Source organism: Aquila chrysaetos, chromosome 11 (genome assembly GCF_900496995.4).
Source record: "Aquila chrysaetos chrysaetos chromosome 11, bAquChr1.4, whole genome shotgun sequence".
Lineage (NCBI taxonomy): Eukaryota > Metazoa > Chordata > Aves > Accipitriformes > Accipitridae > Aquila > Aquila chrysaetos.
Genome location: NC_044014.1, coordinates 6,243,447 through 6,262,744, shown reverse-complemented (window position 1 = coordinate 6,262,744; position 19,298 = coordinate 6,243,447). Strand labels below are relative to the sequence as shown.

The following is a 19,298-nucleotide window of genomic DNA, read 5'->3' as shown; positions in this document are numbered from 1 at the left end:
ACTTTTCTTTAAATACTTCCTGGCCCTTGGCTGTCGTAACAGTGTCTGGAATAGGTAATGGTTTCAGTGAAAATGGATCCATGTTAGTTGTCCGTATGTCCAGATGGTGTTTGTGGGATACCGATAACTTTGTAAGGACTGGATTATATCTGATTTTTTTTTTTTTGTACCTTTACAAAGAGTACTTGAAAGAGTATTTTTACAAAAGAAAATGTAATTACAGGAGCAATTTTTTGATTGAGGATTGAAATTTCATTTGTGCCTGTTCTGATATGCTAATAAACAGTGATAATAAAGTTCTTTTAATCAGGTGAGATAGACTGTGAAAATTAAAAACTACTTCACCTCTGTTTCCTGTTTCTGACCAATGCTTCTATATTTTGAAGTCAGGGTAGAGAGGCAGGGACCAGTACAGTAAGAAAATAATTTCTTTTAGCAGAGGGATCAGGTCATGTGAGGGGACTTTGCTGGAGCATTGCAACTACAGTGCGTAAAGAGGGCTTACAGTCTTAGAAAGCCACATGAGCTCTGGTTGAGACTGACTGTGTAAAAGGTCTCCTTTTTGTTGTTCATAGCTTGGTGACAGGTCCTCCCTTGGGAAATGATGCTTTCCAGACTTGGAATTTGCTTCGAAGTAATACATATTTCACTGAAGAAGAAACAGCTTTGCAGTTTTCTATAATTACTTTTTTTTTAATAGCTACATAGCTACATGCAGGTATCCTCATGGGTAATTTTTTTTTGAACAACAGGGAAGCAGGAATTGCAACACTGAAATTTGAAGGTAGAGGAGAGTCTCCCAAGAATTCTTTGTTATTCTGGTAGAAACACACTTTAGGTTTATAGCTAGAGCTCTTTGAAGATTGCTTGCTGTACATATTTAATGTTTGTTTAATTTATTCAGCTAGGCTTTTGAGATGCATCCTGGTCACACCTCTGAGAGGGGTAGCACAAAGGTGGCTACAGTCCTCTGAATGCTGTTATAAATCTAATTCATGTTGCAAAGTTAGTGGTGCTAATGATAATTCTATTTCTATTTTTTTTTAATGTCTTGCTTTCAATATCTGCAAAAAGTGTTGTGTTTGGCCTCACCCTTTCTCTGTCAGGTACTGTGACAGAACACAGCTAGCTAGCTACAACATCATTTTTGTAGCAGGTAAATTCCCTCTAGCTTAGCGTTAAGGTTTCTCTATTCTGTTAGTATCTTCAGTCTCTTTTAGGGGCAGAAGTTTGCCTTTAAAGCAGATAGCAAAACAAGTCCATATTGAATAGATAAGGAGGGAGTCAGTGTTATCTCTTTATAATTTCTGGAGAATTGTAGACAGAATGTTTCAAATTTCAAGACATGTAGTTTTCATGAGTATCACCAACTTGCAAGCCTGTGCAGCTTGAAATCCCAAACCAGAAAGTGGTATGTGGAAATCAGTGGTGGCAACATGCTGAAAAGGATGAAAAAGATAGCAAATGTCAGTAATAGCTCAACAAGAGGCAACGCATAGATGAAAAACTAACCTTCCGTCCTCTCCAACACCATAATATACTTGTATTTGACAGATTAGGAAAATGACATGTTTTAGGATGTATATAAAAGTTGGGTGGTAAATTTTTAACTTTTGTTTGTTTGGAAATCAGTGGGTATAGGTTTGCGGATGCCCACAGAACCTTAAACATTGCCATTTAGTTTCTTCTAAATATTTGAGTAAACTTTTTACATATATATATATATAGCATATATTTATGGATTGTTGTAGTTACCTTCAGGAACAAGGACTGTTGATTTATGTAATTTGAAAATATCAACCATGCAGTCATGCAGCACAATTGCAATGTACCTTAAATTTGCACAATGGATGGTAGCTTAAAGGTATGCCTACACAGATGCTATTAACGTTAACTATTACTATGCTTTTTTGTTATTTGTTTATCCACCTGAAAATATGAAGTATGGTGTCTTTGTTATATGTTTGCCGCCTTTGACCAATTATCATCTGTATCTTCAGGTTAAATGGGCTAAAGAAAATTACCATCACAATATTGGCTCTCCATATTCTTTACGTTTAGCTTCTGCTGATGTTACTGGAAAAATAATTGTATGGGATGTGGCAACAGGAACAGCTCGTTGTGAAATACAAGAACATGCAAAACCAATTCAAGGTAATGATAGTGCATGATGTTTACATGGAAGTTACTTTATGGAGCATTGTGTACAAATCCATCACATAGGTTTTGTAAACTATGCTCAGTTCTGCCACTGAATTTTATTGTTGGGATTACTAGCCTTCTGTATGTTTGTTTACTCATTTTATGTGTAAATGTAAGATTTACTGTCTCCCAGAGGGATGCTGTGAGATTTAATTCATTACGGTAATATTTTCCAAGATCTTCTGACAAAAAAGTTAGAATCTATTTTTATTAACGTTATTGATTGAAATAATAATATTTACAGTGTCAAGTGCATCTTCCTGCTTTTGAATTGGGGATGTAGTGCAGTTTGCATTGCACCTGAATGTTAATGCCATCCATAGTGGTGTAGTACTTTAACAGTTATGACATTGCTGTAAGTTAAGAGTTTTGATTATGTACATATACTTTGATAATTATTTAGGTAGTTCATTATATAGCTAATTCTGATCAAATATACTAGCAAGATAACATACATTTGCAATATAACTAAAGAGAAGGTTTTTTTGAAAATCTGTGCAGTTGTCCGATTCACAGCAGCAGGGAGGCTTTTCTATGCATAGCAATATTAAGATGAGAAAAGTGAAATGGAGAAAGAACAAGATACTGTGTAAATTTTAGTGTAGAAGACAGTTGTAAATAAGGTAGGTTTCACATAGAGTTGGTAGTATGAAGTCTTGAAACAGAGTATGACACGTGAATTAGGTTTCAAGTGTAATTAAGTAGACATAAATGGTAAGAGTTAACACAGTCAAGAGAAAGAGGAAGTTTTGAGATGGTATAAATAACTGGTGCTGGCTTTTATTTGAGGAAGTTAGCGGTGGTGTTTGCTGCTTTTGATTCTGTTCTGTGGGTGGTAGCCCAGTGCAGCTGGGAAGGTCTTAAAAATACCCAGTAAACTCTACCCGAACAGTTCTGGGCAGCTGGATATTTGAAGACTCTTTATCCCATTACCAGAGAAAAAAATCATGATCTCATTCAGGAATTTCACAAGTCTCTGGGGGAAGTAAAAAACAAAAGCAAAACCCAACCAACCAGCCAAAATCCCTCAAAAAAACCCCAAACAAACAAACAAAAGCCTAGAGAAAGGAGCTATGCATTTATGATGATGTAAGCTATAGAAGATTTATGTTGGCTTGTGCTAGAGGGAGAAATGTCTAGAAGCCTGGCATAGAGGTCAGTACTATCTTAATTGGCCTGATGAAGGAGAGAGAATGGAAAATGTAGCCACTGGGCAGGTATAACACAATTAAGAGATATTGGAAAGGAATAATTAAGTGTCTTTATCCTTGATTCTTCTTGTGCTCATCTATTAGTAAGGTGTCATCCATCAAATGCTCCCTTTCATTAGTTAGCATCTTGTACTTTGTCAATGAAAAAGTTAAGGTAGTGGTTAGAACTCAGAAGAGGGAATCGAAAGATCTAGACTTCATTGCTTGGTGCATCACACACTCAATATTGTTTTTACTATTGCTTTAATAGGTGCAGTTTGTAGTTGATAGTAGTACTCTCCTACTATTGTAAAACTTGGGTTTTTGCTTCTAATTACTTGTGGTAGGCACTCTTTTGTCTATTGGAACCACTCCTAACAGAGCTGACTGGCTAGGCCAGTGGAATCTGGTTAGCTTTGTGGCTGTGCTCCTGTGGCTGGTCTGCTTCCAGTACCTGAGCGGATGCTGCCAGTGGACTGCTTCCAGCATCAGACTGGTTCTTTCGGAATTAGCTGGGAGGGATAACTCCGCAAGTACAGCAGCATCTACATGCTCTGCTGCGTGTTCTGGATTTTTGTTCATTGCTACTGCTGTCCACGCTAGCGATATGTCTACACATTATTTCTGAAGTAAAATTTAGAACACTTCCCACCCCCACCAAGAAACTACCATAATGGCTTTCCAAGAATAATTTATAGGTTATTTGGACTATTTTAAAAGCTTGTGATGATGCTTGTGTTATACATGTTTTTTTTATTTTCAATTCTATTATTTGAAAGCCCACTTATGAAATCAAGTTGTTTGGCTTTTGTTATTATTCTCTCTTTATAAGTCCTGTGAAAGTAGGTAAAGTATTGTAAGTCTGTAAGTCTGATAGTAGGACACTGAAAATGTATTCTATTGACTGCAGTTAATTTTACTAGTTTGATTTCTTTTTGTGTGTTTGTTATAAGTTGCATTATATTTACTCATGACACCAATTCACTGAATGTTTGGTGGAGTTTTGACCATGCCATTTGAAGATTTCTGCAGGTTTTCAGTTGCAATGAAGGCTTTCCAATCTGCTGGGTGAGAAAAAAAAGTTAATAAGCAATAGAATTAAAATTCTGTTCTGCCCTCAGTCCCTGATTTGATTCAGCAATAACCTCCAACAAAAGCAGCTTCTTTTCCTTTCCATCTGTTTGAGGCCTCTGGCTTTTTACAAGCCTGTAAAAAATGGTGCAAATACAGAGATCAAGCAGCAGAGTGATCTGTTGGTTCTCTGTGTTATCTGCAAGAGCTTTGTAGGATAGCAGCTGGAGCCTCACTGTTTCAATGAGGAGAAAAGTGGTGCATCAGTGTAAGGCACTCTTCTTTATTTGATCCAAACTCTGCATTCAGCTGAGAAGGAGTTAACCTTTTGTTAACTTACAGTGTAACTGATTAGGACACACATGGCTGGATTTTTTTTTTTTTTTTTTTTTTTTTTTTTTTTTTTCCCTGAAACCCAGTGAGAAGCACTTACTAGCTCTGAAAAAGCTGTATTGATAAAACAGAAGAACGGCTGAGGAAGGAAGTTTTTTTCAGCATCTTAATGTGTATGAATATGGTGTAGAGAAGCTGTGACTTAGTGAGGTCATGCAGTGAGTGGTAGGAGCTGGATTGGGGGGACTTCATCCATTGCCTGCCTGACCCTTTCTATTGTCTAAAACACAGACCCATGGAGCATATAGGTAGCTCTAATACAGCTTCTTTCAAGTAACCGAGGTGTCTCTCTGTTCTTATTGACAGAAAACAGTCTTTTATGTCCATTTATCTTGAATGGGTAAATGATGCCCAGCTGTGATGATTGGCAACCATACCTCTTCAGACTGACCCTAGCATTTAAGCACTGTATTTGTATTCTTGATTGTGTGTTACAGTCAGTTTCATTTTACTCTTGAACTTGCGAGTCACTGTTTAAAAAGTATTTGAAGTGGAGAAGACATTTGTTTCCAGGTCCAATACTGATACCATCTCAAATATTAATTTGGGGTGGTATTATTTTTCATGATGTCACCCCAAATATTAATTGGGATGGTGTGTGGTTCTTTTCATTTTGACTTTACAGTGGTTCTGTACAGTATGGTATGTTGTTTCAGATAGGAATTCACTGGCTGAAAAAGATCTGAGTTCTTCAGATAGGATGTGGGTTGTGCGCGTCTGTGTAGACGTGTGTAACCCAGTTTATTGCTGCTTGTTAAAAACATAAATTCAGGCCATAAAAGGAACTTATTTTTTAGAATTGTGAAATAGAAGCATCTTGTTACTAACAAGTCACTATTCATTTCTTTGAAGATGAGGTATTATAGAAGAATAGTTTTAAAATAGAACAAAATTTTTTTTGAAATGTCACTGTTCCTTCTTTCTTTTGACAGATATGCAGTGGTTGTGGAATCAAGATGCTTCTAGAGATTTACTGCTTGCAGTTCACCCACCTAACTATATTGTGCTGTGGAATGCAGACACGGGCACCAAACTTTGGAAGAAAAGTTATGCTGAAAATATCCTGTCTTTTTCATTTGACCCCTTCGATCCATCACACTTAGCTTGTAAGTTTGTATGTATAAAATAGTGTGACCTGAATATGTGTGACCAGGAAAAATGTTAAACTAAAATGTTAATATTGAGATTAAAAGTAATGGATTGGAGAGAATCATAAATGCCAAGAAGTCTCAAAAAAAAAAAAAAAAAAGACGAGGAGTCTTTGGCCAATATGGAATCTTCTAAAATAAGATGCCATTGTGTGGGGGGAGGGGAAAAGTAGGCACGAGTAGAGAAGTTAGACATCTGAAAAGAAATGTCTGAGACTTTACAAAAGAAGGTGTAAAGTGTGTAGATAGGGATAGGGCGCTGGAGGAAGCCAAGTATAGAGAGCCCTGTTAAACTGACATAAAAAGCTATAAAAGGATGGATGCTGAGGGAGAATCCAGTAAGATGAGTAGACTAGGAATAAACATTATTTTCAACAGAAAGGATTTTTTTTTTTTTAAAGGAATAAAATGTGAGCATCAGTTTCAGAAGCAATTCAGATGTCAAGGGGGATGTAGTGCAGATTTATTCACGTTTTAGCAGAAAGAAACTAAGAGAAATAAGAGAGTCACCATTTCATTCTTTAATTTATCTTCATCACTCCTGATCTGTAATGAGACAGTGCAGTTTCCAGGCTTTGTAGTTGTATTTTTTTTTATCTGCCATACCATTCAACCTTCTATAAACAGGTAGTAAAATCTTAGCTACATCTTTACAGCTTAGCTGAATCTTTATGCTGCAACATAAATAATGTGAGTTAATGATTCTCTGAGCCATGCTCTGCATGAGAACAAAAAATGGTGATATAGCCAATGTGAGCAACCCTGCCCTCTATTTGCATTGTGAAGCTTTTAAGAAAAATAGTTGATGAGACAGAATAACTGTTCTGAACAACCAAGAGGTTTCTGCCAGTAATCCCCATGGCATTTTTTTAGTATCGACTTAATTTTGAAAAATTGAGTTTTGTGGATATTAATTAATTGTAATGGACCATCTGCTGCTCTTTCAGTAGAAGGTACTGGTTGTCTAGAATTATGAGTTTTCTACCTAATACAGTATTATTAAAGTTATTAGCATTTCTTCCCACCAAAATTTCATTACAATGGAATGCCACAATCAAATTGCAGATTGTATTTTGCTATAATAAAAATTGTTTTTCTTGGTACAGTGCTCACCAGTGAAGGAATAGTCTTCATCTCTGACTTCTCTCCTTCCAAAGCTCCTGCCAGCTCAGGGAAGAAAGTTTACATCTCTAGTCCCCATTCCAGTCCTTCTCACAAGTTGGCTGCTGCTACGGGGGCCAAAAAGGCCCTCGATAAAGTAAAAATCTTAATCAGTAATGAAAAACCAAGGTAGGTTGCAAATATTTCTTCTCAGATAATGTTTTGTATATCTATATATTTTATAGATATAATTAGGTTGAAGCCTGTAAGGTAATTAGTTTAAAAAAAGAAAATTCATTGGGGTAGGCAGATAGGTGGATAGCCTATATGAGGACATTGTTTAAGAATATAACATTGAGAGTCATTCATCCAGTTCTGTTCATAAAAACAGCCTGTTCATAAAAACAGCCATATCATCCCAGCATGTTTTATATAAGTTAATGACATAATGTTCTCCCTTCACTAACAGATTTTCATGCAGGTGTAAACTCAGAAGCATCTTAGGGGAAAAAAAAAAAAAAAGATGAAAATGGGCTAACGTAATTCATTTCAATTGTGGAATGAGAAGGGATATATAATAAGAGAATAAAAATTATGTAAGTACTGATATTTGAGAAGAATTGTCATTCTGTACATGCTACTACAGTAGGAGGTGTTTTTTAAGTTAATAGTGTATAAATAAAATTAGAATTTATACATTTTTATTTGTGTATTTTCTGACTTTAAAACTAAAGTTGTTGCATTTTGAGACTTTTTTTGTTAGAAATTCTCTAGGCCACTTTCTTGTGTGGTAGAATTCTTTTTTTTTCCTTTTGCATTTTCTATTTGAGTAATAAAAGTATTTCTCAAAGCTCTAGTGAATGTGAGAACAAACTAATCAGACTGTATTATCAGTTAGCAGTTGACACCAAAATTTAGTGCAGATATGAAATTTATACTCTGTTTTAATACGGTGTTTAAATTGCAAATTGCAGAGAAGACTTGTTGATACCTCCTCTGGTAATCATTTAAGAAATTGTGATTTTTACATGAAGTTAATGGGCATGATCTTATTTTGTGTTCTATGATGCCTGATTTGTGCTGCATCGGACAGAACACCTGATTTGCAAATACTGAGAGAGTATGCTGCTGCAGCCTTATGTATGCTCTGCAATAACAGCATATGAACAGATACTATTTTTCTACATTCTCCTGTTTGCATTTTAAGTTGTATATGAATATTACCAAAGGTATGATAGTCTTCTCTTTTCTCACTCCTTTTCCATCCAGAACACCTGAAAAGACTAGAACGGGAAAAAGGGAAGAAAAATTGTAGCAGCAATGATATGTGTGGTTTTATATGAGTTTAGGAAAACTTTGAGGAAAGAGGAGCAGGAGATTGTCGGTAGAGTGATTGCAGACAAAAGGGGACTCATATTCCTGAAGCAAGGAATGAGGTGCAAGAAGCATGTAAGGGGGGTTTAGTGTGTGGTAGAATGAGGAGATTAAAAACAAACACAACCCTACAAAAGGGATGATACACTAAATGAGTTCAGAGGCTTTCAAAACTGAGCACAGTATGATGATGTTTTTCTTCAACGTGACTTAAGTACAGTTCATTGGATTGCATGTACCTAATGAACCTCTTTACCTTGCAGCCAATCTTCTGTTAACGTTCAACAAAATGATGAACTTTCCTGTTCTTTGCTACTTTCTCTGAGTTTTGAAAACTGGTATTCTTGATAGGCTAGTTCGGTTCATTCCATAATAAAGTAATATGCATAATAATATAAAAACTGAAGTAAGCAGTATGTTTAAGGGTAATTTCCCATGAATACCAGTACAAGTCATGACAGCTAGGACTGTTCATAATTGAATTGATTTGTGTTTGAGATGTGCAAGAATTACACTTGTTCCATTTGAATCACTTGCTATTTTAAAAATTACTCTATAATCTTATTTAGATAAAAGTCAACAGAGTGTGTGTCTCTTGAACGTCAGTGATGCTTTGCACCGCTGTAGCAATTAAATGGAAATCTGCAGTTGCCTAGTTATCAAACTAGGAAATACTTGAAAAAAATGTGGCTGCAGGGAAATTTATACTGTTAATTTTATTTTGAAGTATTTGTTGACACAACTTGTTTAAAGTTTATATATGATGTTTTACAGTGCTGAATCTGTAACGCTCAATGACTGTCTTCAGTTGTCATATTTGCCTTCCAAAAGAAACTACATGCTGTTATTGTATCCCAGAGAAATTTTGATTCTTGACTTGGAAGTGAATCAGACAGTGGGTGTGATTGCAATTGAAAGAACAGGTGTGCCTTTCTTACAGGTAATGAAAATTTGATTAGTTTCTATAATTGTAATAGTTTATTAAGATCATATGTTAGTTCGTGACCCACTGATAGTTGTGTTTTGATTAGTTCTAGAGGATGAAAAGAAGTTAGGTCATCAGGCAGAAAAATGTCCTCTGAACCAAACATGGTTTAATTTAGTTTTCTGAACTCTGCAGTAAACCCACTTCATTTTGCAGTGTTACAAAAGTTACCAATGTGGAAATAGTGCTGTGGAAAAAGCGTGTTTTGTTCTCTGGTTAAGCTGCTTATACACAAGTTAATACTAGTTCTCTGAGCATTAGCCTTTGCTTAATTAGACAGCTAAGTCTAGTCTGAGGTCTTATTGATGCATCTTTATTCTCTTAGAATCACAAATTCTGATACCAAAAAAGAAACTTTTTTTTTTTTTTTTTAAAAAGTGATAAAGGAATATATATTAGTACATCAACGTTTAAAAAAAACAAACAACAAAACCCAAACCAGCAAACAGTTCAAACAAAAACTTTCAATTAATTTCTCTAATTAATTGACTTCCTTAGTCACAAGTACAATAGCTAAAGAAATTCATTGAACTGTTGCATTAATGGTAACATTTTTAGTGACTTGCTTATACATCAGGAATTGTATGTTCATTTGCAAGTGTACTTTGCAAAAGATAAAATTTTGATAATGCAATATAATGTACTATCTCTTTACCTAGGTAATTCCTTGTTTTCAGCGTGATGGGTTATTTTGCCTACATGAAAATGGTTGTATAACTTTAAGAGTTCGCAGATCTAACTGCAGTATAACTGGAACTCCAAATGAAGAGCCAGGTAAGTTTTGTCAAAAATGTCCAGAAATGAACTTTGAGGCATTTTAATTAATACTATAACACCAATATTAACCGTCACACCTCATACAGGATGGTGAATTACAGTCCTTCTAGTGTTTTTTTCCTCTTATACTTTAAATTTAAATTTATGCTTCATTTTCCCCAAATTGTTTTTGACTTCTTTGATATTTAGTGCAAAATAAGATATATTAATATCCTGAAAATCCCTTTATCACTAAATAATACCTTAATTATGAAGTGGCTTAACAGTCACATATACAAGAATGTTTTAGATAAAAGATGATTAGTGCGTTCTTTTTATCTTTAGGAAAAAACATTTTTCAGGCAAACACAAGGTTTTGGAAGTCATTTGGTCAATTGGAAGAATTGGGTTTAGAACGAAGCCAGGGACTTAAATTTAGATTAAAATCTAAATTATTAAACCTTTGTCCTGTTTATGAAATGTTACTACGAATGGCCTTTTAAATATAATGGAGGAGACTGGAAAAAAGAAGGGAAAACAGTTCTGTAAATGTAAATAAGTGATTTTTTTGGTTAGAGTTTGTTTGGTTTGGTTTTGGCAGTTTGGTAATTTCTAGTGAGCTGTATTACTTACTTCCAGGTTTACCAATGAACTAAATGAGTTTGGTATTGTGGAGAACAGATGCACTTTCTGCCCAGATATGAACCAGTCATTTTTTAGATTTTGCAAGATTCATGTGGAATAAGATATCTTAAAGACAAAGTTCCATTTTGGAGAACTTTTCAGAGCTGTGTTGTCTACAGCAAGATCAACAGTATACAGTTTTTGATTGTTTTTTTCCTAATTGTTGCACAGGAAGCATGTGGATTTCAACCAAAGAGCTCAATCATGCTGCAAATTTACCTCTGTTGATTGATCACATCATATGTTTTCCACTCTAATTGTTTGCCCTCTGGGGGACGTTGATGTTACAGATCCAGACCCAGTTCAAGAGTTGATTTACGATTTAAGAAGTCAGTGTGATGCAATCAGGGTAACAAAAACGGTTCGACCCTTCAGTATGGTGTGTTGCCCAGTGAATGAGAATTCTGCAGCTCTCATAGTCAGTGATGGCAGGGTAATGATCTGGGAATTAAAATCCAGTATTTCTGGCAGAAATGTGCGTAACAGGTAATGGGATTTATTTTTCTTATCAAAGCTTCCATTTGTTATATTTACAAGTGGTGTGTAGTATTTAATTATATTCTAAAAGCAACAGTGATATCCTTGTATGTGTGGTAGTGTGACATGTGCTATACATGTGTATGAATGAAAGGAAGAGGAACAAAATATATTGTCCAAATAGATTAGTTCCCTTGCTTTGGGGAAGCAAAGGAACTTATTTACTCTTTTTTCTTTAAAAAATAATTCCATACTAAGTGGTTGGAATAAGGAAGCAAAAGATAGAATGAATATTCCCATTATTTGGGGGAAACATTTTCTTCTCATTTGGCTTTCTTCAGACTATATAATTTTCCTCAGGAATGGATCCCTCACTTTCAGTCACGTGAAAGGATTTCAGAATGAGTCTGGAAAGGACTAAATTTTTAGTAGGGGAAAGGTTTTCTGCTAGATTTGTATGAATTTGACATACAGGAATATGAGGCTACACAGCAGGTGGCTGGAATACGGTGGTATAAATAATATTTTTATATACAAAGACTTTAGAGTTTTGGAATTTGAGCAGTCTCTAAAAATACTTTATGAAGTGGTATAGTTCTTTGAACATTCAATGTATTAAGGTCATGCTGCTGCAATAAACCTTTGAAAGTACTATTGAAAAAAAATAAATAACTTAGTGCCGTAAAAAAAAATAATAGAATTCTTAGTACACTTTTAAATGTCAGTAGTACCAGATTTTCAACATAGATCCTTTTGTTGCTCATCAGTGATTTAATGTTTTTATTCCTGGTATTCTCAAAAATACTGTTAGATGGATTCTTTGTGATGCGTATCCAAGAGAGCTGTTTAGGATCCATATGTTGCTGGGTTTTACTTCTTGTATTCTTAGACTCACTTCTAAAACATTCATCTTTGTCATGATTATATAACGAGGAAAAATGTAATAAAAAAGAACCACTGAGCCTAGAGGATTCTGGATATGGTTGGATTGTACTGAAAAGTAAAGCATATTTCTAGCTGGCACAGAGTCTTTAATGGATTTTGAAAGAGTCTTCCTCCATTAGCCCTTGATCCTGCTGGATTTGATGGTCTTTAATGAAAATTTGAAGACAAAGTCTGTTAAAGTGAGATTTTAAAGAAAAAGGCTTTGTACGTACCTTAAACTGCATTTTTGTGTACAGCTAGGTGCAGTTAGTAGTCTTTGGTCTTTGCTCATGACATAGACCTGTCCTTAGACCAGCAAGATATGATTGCCAAGGCTGCAAGGGCTGTTTGAGTCCCTTTTAGATGGAGATTGTGCTGGAACCCAGTCACAGTCATTGGGGAAAAAATTAACACAAAAAACTGATGTATAGATATCTCACAAGACTCTAAACATGGGTAATACTGTAAATTTCTGCTGTAGCTGTATATGCGGAGGCAATCGTGATTCATATGTTTAGGTAAATGGCATTGCTTCAGTTATGGGTTTCATCATCTGGAACCTGTATAAGAAGTTTGTATAGGTTAACAAGAACTGTTCTCAAAGTTTGGGACTGTTCTTAAATGTCGAAATATTTATGATTGTTGCTTAGCTGTATTCATTGACATAGCTCTACATATTAATACACAATATATTTAAAAGCCTCCGTTCAGTGCTTACTTCAGAACAAGGGATACATCTGTCTCTTTCTGTTACTTACAAATAGGTCTGTAAGGAAGATGGAAGTTATTTTGAATTTTGTACATTTTTGTGTGCATTATCTCCTGGTAGAGTTGATCATTGAAGTTGATGGTGGGAATAATCTCAAAATATGCTGCAAGTAGTAAGTGGTAGGAATACTGAAAGAACAACCTGGTGAAAAAAATAAAATCAAGGACCTAAGTCAGCAGGCAATCCAGTTTGTATTAGGAACTTGTTTTCATTTCTTTTACAGCAGTTCAAGTGCATCACCTTTGTATTCCCCAGTCTCATTCTGTGGAATTCCTGTAGGAGCATTCCAAAATAAACTTCCAGACCTCTCATTAGACAACATGATTGGTAAGTATTTCTTTCACTAATATTACTGCTACTCATTTCTAGGATTTTTGAATCATTGTACATCTTGGCTTACTTAAGAACTACATAAGTTAGAATTATTTTCTGTGCAATTTCAATAGTAAGAATTCCTGTTTGCTAAATAAATTATCAAATTAATCTTTTTGAGGATTTTATGTTGAGGACCAATGTTCAAAGCTCATTTCTTCCAAGTTAAAAAAAAGTAATTTAAAATGGAATTTGGCCAAAACTCCTTCATTTTTTGAAAATAATCTTAAACGGATGAAGGCAATTTGTCTGATGAATCCCATCTTTGTGAAATCTAGATAGCTACCAACAGTGCAATATTGAGAAATGTTCCATAAAGATGGTTACCTTTACATTTTAAAACTAATTTTTATTGGAAAAGCGGCTAGTGCTGCTCAGAGATACAAAGGTGCAGATTTGGAATTGCTTTTGGTAAAAGTTGTCTGTATTAGCTGGTGCAGGCAGCTTACCACTGTGGGAGGTTCTTTTGCACTTCATCTCATATGTTTAATGATGGCATTTAGGGCATGATTTTTCTCTTATCTGCGTTTCCTGTAGACATTGACATCATAGCTGTTTTTATTTTGTGCCTTACATCACTCAGACTGGTACAGCTGACTGCAGAAGGTATACAGCAGTGGAATTACATCTCTTTTGTGCCCATCTTTATTGTTGTATCTGAGCAAATTCACGTTGTATTTCTAGTAGTAGATTGCACTCAGTTTTTACTGTTTGAAGTTAAACCTCCATAAGTCTTTGAATTGATATAATAATTTTAAAATATTTGTAACTAACTTTGAAAAAACAAAAGGAGAAAAAAAAATAAATAAAAGCTACCCTTGAATTCTGGAAGAAGACTGAAGTGGTTACACTTACTTTTTGGCTTTTTTTTTTTCCCTTACTTTTTGGCTTTTTTTTCCTTCTTAGTGTTAGGAAAGAAGGTTTAGTATTGGGGAAATTAGTAGAAGTGCAATCTTCCAAAAAGTTTCATGGTGCAGAGTTCAACAGGAAGGAATGCGTCTTTAAATAAGCATTGCTGTTTTATACGTTAGGTTATTTGTAATTTTTATTTCATAAACTCCTGTATCTGATAATTTTCCATAACATCTCTGATTAAAATTTACTACTAACAAGAGCTTTAATTTTTAAGCAGGGCAAGGCACAAATGCTGGAGAAGAACAGTTAAAGAGTTCTTTTCTGCAAGAAGTGCACCTCAAATTTCTGCTGACTGGACTTCTTTCAGGACTTCCTTTGCCTCCGTTTGCTATCCGCATGTGCCCACCTCTTACAACAAGAAACATTAAACAGTATGAGCCAATCCTTGCTGTTGGTAAGTGCCTTGAATAGGTTATTAGTTGCTATGAAAATAATGTATTCTATATTAAATACAAATATAGTTACTTATACAGGGAAAAAAAAAAAATCTGTCTTTTGATCCTGTGTATCTAATCACAGATAGTGACCCTTGTATTAGTTTGCATCCATGATAGCATTCACATTCTTTTTTTGTGCCTTGGGTTTAAGTAATGCTACCTGAAAAATTGCAATATATTAGCAAGTTTGTATTTATCCTTTCATTTATTGTGATATTGGTCTGCTGATACACACAGCATTTTACGTGCTGCTCTCACTTCATTCTAAACATCTGTAAATACAGACTTCTGCAGCACTGCGTTCCTAGAATAAGTAAATGAACTTAACAGAGACGGTATTTTTGTTCTGATGTAAGTACCTAAAAATACACTTAAAGCACATTATTCTTCCTGAATGAATCTATTCTGTCTTACTACAAATGTAGTTAAACTGATCTAGATATTAGAATAGTTGCCAGTGAGCACCTGATCTATTAACTCTGAGTTCTCCCTATTTAAATCTGATTTATCTGGCATGCTCTTTCAGACCACATCAGGGGTTTCACAGTGTATCCATACAGGCTACTGTCTTTCTCTGCAGTCGGTGGACTGGAACAGTAGGCACAGAGATGCTGTAATTTAAAGATTGTAGTAGGTTGTAAAATTAGACCTCCAGATTTGGGTTGTTCAAACGTGCTCTTGATATATGTAAGATATCACTTGATTCTGGGCTGCCCAGTCAAGACTGTGCGTGTTGCAAGTCAGACTTGGGAGATTCTTGTTATTCTTAAGGTTGCCTGTGCTATAGTTTTGCCTTCTTAAATTTTTAGGCAGGGCAGGGAGGTATTGCGAAGTGAATGTTATGCAGGAGCTTACAAAGATGATCTCACTCCAGTAATGAAAACGCCATATTAACGCGTGTATGTATGTGTGCAGTTCTTGTAATATTTCTATTATTACTGAGCTAAAAGTACCATTAATAGTTGCACTCTAAAATGTAGGCAAGCTGTCATTACACGATGTGATGCTACTAAAATGTAACTTTTGATTTTATATAAGCCGTAGGTGTTAAAACAGGTGAAATATAAAGATTAGGAAACTAATAGGTAGGTATAAAGTGCATTTACAGCAAGGTCTGCAGCATTCTAGACTTAAGGTACCTAAATGGCTCTTTAGGTATCCATAGTTGTATTTAATAACGTTGATAGGAGTATAAAGAAAAAAGAGAAGAACAAGTAAGTCTTCCCAGTGTCTAATAGAAAATTGTAACTTTCAGTGTTTCAGAAGGTATTTGATCTAATTGAAGCTAATGCTTACTAAGGTACTGATTTGTAATTTGAAAGAGGTCATTATTTCAGGGATGAGAAAGCAAATCACTTTAATGATTTGGAAAAATCTACCCATGATTCTCCCCTGGGATTATTGGTGCATAACAGTTAATACTGTTCCTTGAGGCATTTACTCATCTTGAGTAACCAAAACAAAAAGAAACATTCCTTTCTTCTGCAACTGGGTATGTTGTGAAAATGCAAGAAGGAACAGATTTTTCTACAGGCTCTAGAAGTAGGTTCAGGAAAACGTCTTGACCCAATGGATTTTACTGGCTGCAGAGAACCTTGGAGGTTTTAATGTTTGGGGTTTAAGCACTAGAAATCAAAACACCTTTTCTAAAATTGTAAAATACAAGTTACAGATGTTAAAAAAAGAAAAAAAGAGAAGACAAAAGAGAGAAATAGCTGTAAATCCTGCATTTTCACTAAAGTATGGAAGACAAGAATGAAACGAGTCTCTCATTTTATTTTATTTTATTTTATTTTATTTTTTTAAATCCCTCTTTATAGGTACAAGTAATGGCTCTGTCCTGGTGTTTCATCTTACAAGTGGACTCTTACACAAGGAGTTAAGCATCCATTCCTGTGAAGTCAAGTAAGATTTTAATTTTAATTCCTACTATAATCCTTCTGGGAGACAAATACTAGAACATCTAACTAACGTTGTACTAGCAGTGTGGGTGTCTTGTTTAATTGTTAATGATGCTCAGGAAAATTGCCTGTTGAGTAGTCTGCCCTAACAGTATCTTTGCTATGTATAAGCAGTAACACACTGACAAAATTAGAGTGAAAATTACGTTGAACAAAATATTTATATTGTATCTGCGCATGCTGATCTAGGATGCATGTCTACTACTTCAGTTTCTTTAGCGCTTTGTAGTACAAAGAAGTCTTTCTAGGACAAGAAACTTTATTACAGTGTCTTGGTTATATAACTGTTGTGACTCACAGATTGTGTCCTTGAAATAATTCTGTTTTGTATGCAAAGGTTTATTTACTTTGCCCCCTTGGGGCTGAAGTTGCTATTGAAACAGTTCTAGTCTTAACCGAAGTAAAAATAATTTTATTGTTAAAAGATTTTAAAGACTGAATACAGGACTCGGTATTTATCCATCCTAAGTAAGGAACAGGGTAAGTTTTAAGGCTATTGTACTGTGTGTTTGTGTGTACACAATGGCATAACTTTTTGGGTAACTAATGCCAAAGATATTCAAGATGGTGCTTGCTGGATACATATTTCTAGACAGATTTAAGCATGGAAAATAAAATATTTATTTTTAGTAGTAATATTAGTAAAAATTTGTACTAGAGTTGTGGCATGAAGCATTCATCAGGGTAGGGTCTTCATTTTATTGTTCGTTCTACAAAAAGATAAGAAAAGTATAGGTCTCTGAGAATAGATAGCTCTAAGACTTCATTATGGAAACTTGCTTTGAATCTACCACCAAAATCATGTAAGTATGTTTACTTTTCTGGTGTGATTAGTAGGCGCTGTAAGAATAGAATTTCCCTTTCTGTTCTAAACCATTTGAGTTTTTTTGTTTCATACCATTAACTACTTACAAAATTATTTTAATTTTATGTTCTGTTATGCAGCACAAGAGGATACTGCTTTTTTCTCATTAAGGTGATTACAGAATTCAAAATTAAAATCGCTGCTAACGTTCACAGATTAAAAAAAATAATAAAAATTAAGATGGGGAGACAGGAGGAAATATGCTTTTGAAAAAATCCTTCTTTGTCTTTTGTTTAGACTTCATTGGAAGTATGGTTAGTTTGGGCTTTTCACTTTGCAAACGTTTTGCAACTTTAGAAAAACTTTAAGAATACATTGTCTTTCTAGCAGCTGTCCTTGCACAAATGGTATTTTTAGAAAAAAATTCAAGCGATTGTGAATTTTGTTTAGTCATAAGGTGTTATCTGGGTAACTTTTAAATATTTGTTTTAATTGCCTCAGTCCCACTCTTAATGGTCTGAGTGACTGTCTACATAATCTTTACAAGTTCAAGGGAATGCTTTAAGCAATGTAGAATAAGGCACATGGATATTTTTTTTTTTTTAATTAACATTCATGGACATTTTTTCTTTCAGTGGGAATTGAATTCTTACTTATACCTCTAAAATGCAGATAGAATGGATAATGCCTCTATTTAAATTTTAAGTGAAAATACACCTTCAGGGAACACCATTATTTTAGTATGTAATTGAGAATACCCTGAAATTGTAACTCAAGGCCAGCATTTTTCAGTGCCCTGTAGTTTAAGAAAAGAATGTAATAACACTAAGGTCTTTGGAATGGCAACTGTGCTTTACAACTGTGCTACAATAACAGCCACCGAGTTGTCTAGGTGCTAGCAATTGACATTTTTTTTGAGATTAAAGTGTTCTTTTTTAGAAGCTACATATGTAGTCACATGCTGATTATTTTTTTTTAATTATTTTTAAACTTCGCAGTTCTATATTGTGATTAGGAGTAGGGCGAATTGTTCTGTCCTTCATTTAGGATAGTTCATACTCATGAGTAGCCTTGAATATTCATTTTGTCAATGATTATTACTTAGCTATTGTTTAGAATTATGTGAGTAAATACTTTACCTTTGAGTTTAATTTGTTTTTTACTAGGAGACTGAGGCAAGAAACAACAGAAACGCTTCAGAACACACAAAGAGGATAAGTTAATCAGGCTACTGCTAGGAGCATAAGTGAGGGGAAAAAACAGAGGGGGACTCTAGCATGTATGCTGGCTGAAAGAAACTGTGAGCAAGTCAGTCTTTCTTCCTTCAGGATAGAGAGAAATGCAAATAATTGTTGTTACTATGAGGAATTAGAAGAACCATGAAATAACTTAAGTCTGATACCTGTTCTAAGTGGAGCAATCTAAGCTATTGTGCTAAGATCAGAGATGATAATACATCTTCAGTGCAGAGGAGAATATATTTGAGACACGTAAATAAAATGCCTGCGATGTAGCTTCTAGTGCAGTGAAAGTGGTGCATTTGCAATGCTTCTCACTGCTACTTTTGCTTATTCTGATAGATAACTATGACTACAGCAGTGCTTCTCATTCTTTTTTGCTGAAGCTCAGCAAGTTCAGGTTGCAACAGCTTCAATTTTTTAAATTAAAATCTCACTGACTGTAACAAGAATGTGTATGCATTACCTCTGAGTTTTAGCAGTCGAAGTTAAGCAG

The 19,298-nt window shown here is 34.8% G+C and overlaps 1 protein-coding gene across 4 annotated transcripts in view; it reads left to right on the top strand.

Annotated features, from left to right (window-relative positions):
* Positions 1–19,298, top strand: part of WDR11 (WD repeat domain 11) — a 52,424-nt gene that overhangs the window by 9,086 nt on the left and 24,040 nt on the right. For 2 of the 4 annotated variants that reach the window (XM_030030639.1, XM_030030642.2), the window contains exons 3-11: positions 2,001–2,154; positions 5,789–5,962; positions 7,111–7,294; positions 9,254–9,419; positions 10,124–10,238; positions 11,195–11,390; positions 13,298–13,401; positions 14,576–14,755; positions 16,619–16,703. In XM_030030639.1, the coding sequence (XP_029886499.1) occupies positions 2,001–2,154; positions 5,789–5,962; positions 7,111–7,294; positions 9,254–9,419; positions 10,124–10,238; positions 11,195–11,390; positions 13,298–13,401; positions 14,576–14,755; positions 16,619–16,703 (1,358 nt within the window). The remainder of the gene's footprint in view (positions 1–2,000; positions 2,155–5,788; positions 5,963–7,110; positions 7,295–9,253; positions 9,420–10,123; positions 10,239–11,194; positions 11,391–13,297; positions 13,402–14,575; positions 14,756–16,618; positions 16,704–19,298) is intronic. The other 2 variants (XM_030030644.2, XM_030030643.2) reach the window with 2 other exon arrangements.